This window comes from Empidonax traillii, unplaced genomic scaffold (genome assembly GCF_003031625.1).
Source record: "Empidonax traillii isolate 1590-97213 ecotype Southwest subspecies unplaced genomic scaffold, ASM303162v1 scaffold2889:size28835, whole genome shotgun sequence".
NCBI lineage: Eukaryota > Metazoa > Chordata > Aves > Passeriformes > Tyrannidae > Empidonax > Empidonax traillii.
In genome coordinates this window covers 14,743-18,898 of record NW_020958082.1, presented here as the reverse complement: position 1 = coordinate 18,898, position 4,156 = coordinate 14,743, and the positions used below count along the sequence as shown (strand labels likewise).

General features: G+C 51.3%; 1 protein-coding gene across 1 annotated transcript in view; it reads left to right on the top strand.

Moving 5' to 3' along the window:
- LOC114072275 (feather keratin Cos1-2) overlaps positions 1-560 on the top strand; it is a 1,185-nt gene extending 625 nt beyond the window's left edge. Inside the window, exon 2 of the mRNA XM_027910189.1 lies at positions 243-560. Within this exon, the coding sequence (XP_027765990.1) occupies positions 243-560 (318 nt within the window). The remainder of the gene's footprint in view (positions 1-242) is intronic.
- The last annotated feature ends 3,596 nt before the right edge of the window (positions 561-4,156 follow it).

The window sequence follows — 4,156 nt, the reverse complement described above, 5'->3', positions numbered from 1 at the left end:
TCAGCTGATGTGGGCTGTGCTAGGCCAGGGCTGGGAGCTGCTGGTGCTGGGAGAGGAAAGGGGAGAGAAGGTGTTGTGCAGAGAGAGGCTGGCACTTGGCTGAGGAGGCTGGTGGGCTTTGGGCTGGGCAGTGGGATGTGGGGCAGGAGGTGCCTTGGCTGCAGGGGGGTTGTGTGCAGGGCTGTTTCTCATGTGTGCCCGCTTTGTGCTTCTCTGCCCTCCCTTCCAGGTGCCCTTTTGAGCTACAAGACATGTCTTGCTGCAAGCCCTGCAACCCTTGCTGCCAGCCCTGCGGGCCCACCCCGCTGGCCAACAGCTGCAATGAGTGCTGTGTCAGGCAGTGCCAGGACTCCCATGTGGTCATCCAGCCCTCCCCCGTGGTGGTGACCCTGCCCGGGCCCATCCTCAGCTCCTTCCCACAGAACACCGCCGTGGGATCCTCCACCTCCGCTGCCGTTGGCAGCATCCTCAGCTGTGAGGGAGTGCCCATCAACTCCGGGGGCTTTGACCTCTCCTGCATCACCAGGCCCTACTGTGGCACCAGATGCCGTCCCTGCTAAAGCTCCTCGCAATGTCCTGGGTCAAAAACCTGCAAGACCTCAGAACATGATGCTGGGCAGGAGATAGAGCTTCAGGACACTGTGTTTAGAGCTTCAGGATGATGTTTCCTTTTTCTACTCTTTCATCTCTTGCCTTTGCTCTCCATGTCTCCCTCTAGCCCATGAGAGACATCCCTCTGCAGGGTCAGTAAATGGACATCCTGCAGGAGTTCCACTGCATCTTAGCAGTTGTTCCTGGTGCTCTCTGTGAGCCACTTCCTTTTCCTCTTTATACTCATTAAACTTTTTGTGCATTCAAACATGGGTCTCTGATTTGTCATTCCTTCTGCGGTAACACTTCCAGTCTGACCAGGGAAAAAGATGGAGAAGCAGTGGGTGGGATACCCTGCATTGTTGTTTTTTTTTTTCCTTGGAGCTGAGGAAAACAAAACTGGATACTCCCCAGCCAGTGATCTTCAGGGAGACCATGGCTACAAAGTGTGGTAGGAGTGGTGAAGGGAAAAACCAGTATCTGGGGACATCCCACAACTTCATCTCCTCCACCTTTTCCTCCCCTCCATTACCCACTCTGGGGTCCATGCCCATCCCACAGGAGCACAGGCAGATGAGATATGTACCTCCTACAGTCCCTCAGCACAGGCAGGCAAAGCCTCTGTGCAGACATGAAGGGCTGAGATAATCCCACCTTGGGATTGGGATCAGCCACTCTCAGGCTATGCAGCGGAAAAGAACTTTGGGCTGAGTTGGTGCAAATGACTTCTGGCTTCAGTATTAATTGAAAACAGTCCTCCCATGTATGGATGTCTGTCCATCAGTGTCTTCCTGACTGAAACCTTTGACCAAAGCAGTGCCCAAGAGCAGCAGCCAAAGGAAGATGGTTCCTGCCATGGGCAGCCCACAGATCATAGAGTTATAGTGTCACAGAATGGTTTGGGTTGAATCGTTTTGTCTCAGCCCCCCGCCATTGGCAGAGACACTTTCCGCTACACCAGGTTTTTCCAGGCCCTGTCCAATATGGCCTTGAACACTTCTAGGGATGGAATTGTTCCATCCAGCTCCAGGCAACCTGCGTCAGTGCCCCACCACCCTCACAGGGAAGAATTTCTTCATGATATCTAATGTAAATGTAAGTTAAATCTGTCAGTTTAAACCCATTTCCATTTGTCCCACCACTACTCATCCTTCTTCACAGCCCTGCCCTTCAGTGTGCTTGTCCTGGCTACCAAGAGGGGGAAGGAGTTTGGCGCTGTGTGGGTGTGATCAGGTTGTCGTTTTGTACTGCCCACGTCATCTGTGGGGTCATGGTTTTGGGAGAAAACAATGCAAGTGCTGGACTGGAAGTGAACCTTCTTCCCTCGCTCTGTCTGCTGCCGAGGGACTGTTGGCATCAGCCCCAGCAGACCATCCCCTGTTCCTACGTGTTTTTTTGGAGGATGTGGTTCCAAGGAAAGGTGACAGCACGGCCGTGGGCGTTGGTGCTGAAAGGGACAGCAGCAAAATCAACCAGAGTGCTGAACCGACAGCACCAGCGGGGAGGGTTCTGGCAGGGGAGGAACCAGCGGCAGGGGCAACCCCAACCCAGCCAGGCTGTCCGTGGAAAGGAGCCCTGCCAAACCCAGCTGAACCCAGCCAAAAGGAGGGCAGCTGAGCAGTAGGAGAAAACAAGCAGCAGTGAGCCCTGGATGGACCTGCAGGGTGGTGAAGCCATAGAAGAGGTGGCACAGGCACTGCCTGTTCCTGAGCCCAGCTGAGCAGTTGCACTGCCCCTACTCATCCCACTCTGTTTGTTTGTTGATGCTTTTCGTTGTTCTCTGGCTGGCAGTGGGAAACCTCATCTCATCCCAGGGAGCTCCTGTGCCGTGTTCCCTTTGTTTCCTGATGGCTGTGGGGGGAGGCATGTGGGAACAGTCACCACATTGCCCTTGTCTGGGGATGGGTGGGCACATCCTACGGGGAACTGATATATTGATAGATGGGAAAGAGTACTTTGAAGTCTTTAACAACATTCTATTATTGTTTTTGAAAGAGTTCCATTTCTTTCAACAGACAGAAGACAATCCACATCAAGCAAAATACACAAAACTTCCCATACTGAAAATACTTTTAGTTATTAGAGGAAAATACTTAGGAAAATACTCCCAGCTGCATGGTTGGTCTTTGAGTGAAAACAATTCTAAAAACAACTTATTTTCTTTCTCCTCAGCAATCTTCTGTTTTCAACCTCTTCCTCCCCGCAGTATGCCATATTGTTTTTGTTCCTGGTGAACACTGTTTTTGTGGGTAAAACATTTTTTTTTTCTATACTTTTGCTATTAATAGAGCCGTTGTTATTGTGTTAGTTTTCGACCATTGCTTTGTGGTTTTAGTAACTTGTAATCTCATCCCATAGTCTCTTCTTTTTGTCCCTCCCTTTACCAGAAGGTTTGGAGGAGGGAGAGTGGCTTATTTGGAGTTTGATTTCCTGCTGGTGTTAAAACCAGCACAGTGCCCATGTGGTTTCCAGTGATGAACACACATGTCAATACCAGGGAGAAAATGAAATGTGAATGGCTGCTGTCTTATTTGTTTCCTAGAACTGACCACCTAAAGAGACACACACTGGAGACAGGGAATAACGCAGAGGGACTCAAGCAATTGAACTTCTTCTCTAGAAGGCTTTTGTAAAAATCAAGAGAAACGAGAAGTCCCAAGGAGGGAGTCAACAGAGCCGATCAGACTTCTGTCTCAGGTGGGAGATAGAGGTACCCAGAAGGGTGCATTGATTATGTAACATATGGAGGGGAAAGTTCTGCTGTGCTTGGAAGGGCACCCAGGGGTTGATTTCCCAGGCCCAGAGTACAATGGGGCTTGGATCCATGCTGGGCTGTGCCTTCCTGGACTTAGTACCAGTATTATCCCTCCAGTGTAACTGCCCAGACTGGTCCTGTTCCCTGCAGAGCCCATCATGGGAAGAAGAAATACTGCCCCAAGAAAGCTGTTGTGCCCCTCAGTGAAGTTGATTTTCACAAAGGAAAATCCACTGCAGGGAGTCTCTACTGCTTCTACACCTTAATCCTTGAGCACACAGGAAGAGTTATGAGAAAACAAAGGATGACTCCGAAGGCCAGGCTTGGATGCACAAAAAATTTTATTGAGTCTAAAGAAGAAAAGTAGGCGGCTCCCAGAGGGCACCAACAGCAGCCACTAGGATGTAGTGGAGCTTGTGCAGGGTGTCCATCTGCCTGCCCTGCAGAGGAAGGGAGACCAAAAGGTCCCGTGGGCTGGGTTGGGGAGACACAGACAGCAAAGGAAAAACGGAGAGGAGAGACTAGAAGAAGGGAACAATGGCTTTAAGCTTTAAATACAATGTCCTGAAGCTCTATCTCCCACCAGTCCCATGATCAGAGGTCTTGCAGGTTGTTGCCCCAGGACGTTGCCAGCAGCTTTAGCAGGGCCCACATCTGCGAGGGTAGCATCTGGTGATGCAGGAGAGGTCAAAGCCCCCGGAGTTGATGGGCACTCCGTCACAGCTGAGGATGCTGCCAACGGCAGCGGAGGTGGAGGATCCCACGGCGGTGTTCTGTGGGAAGGAGCTGAGGATGGGCCCGGGCAGGGTC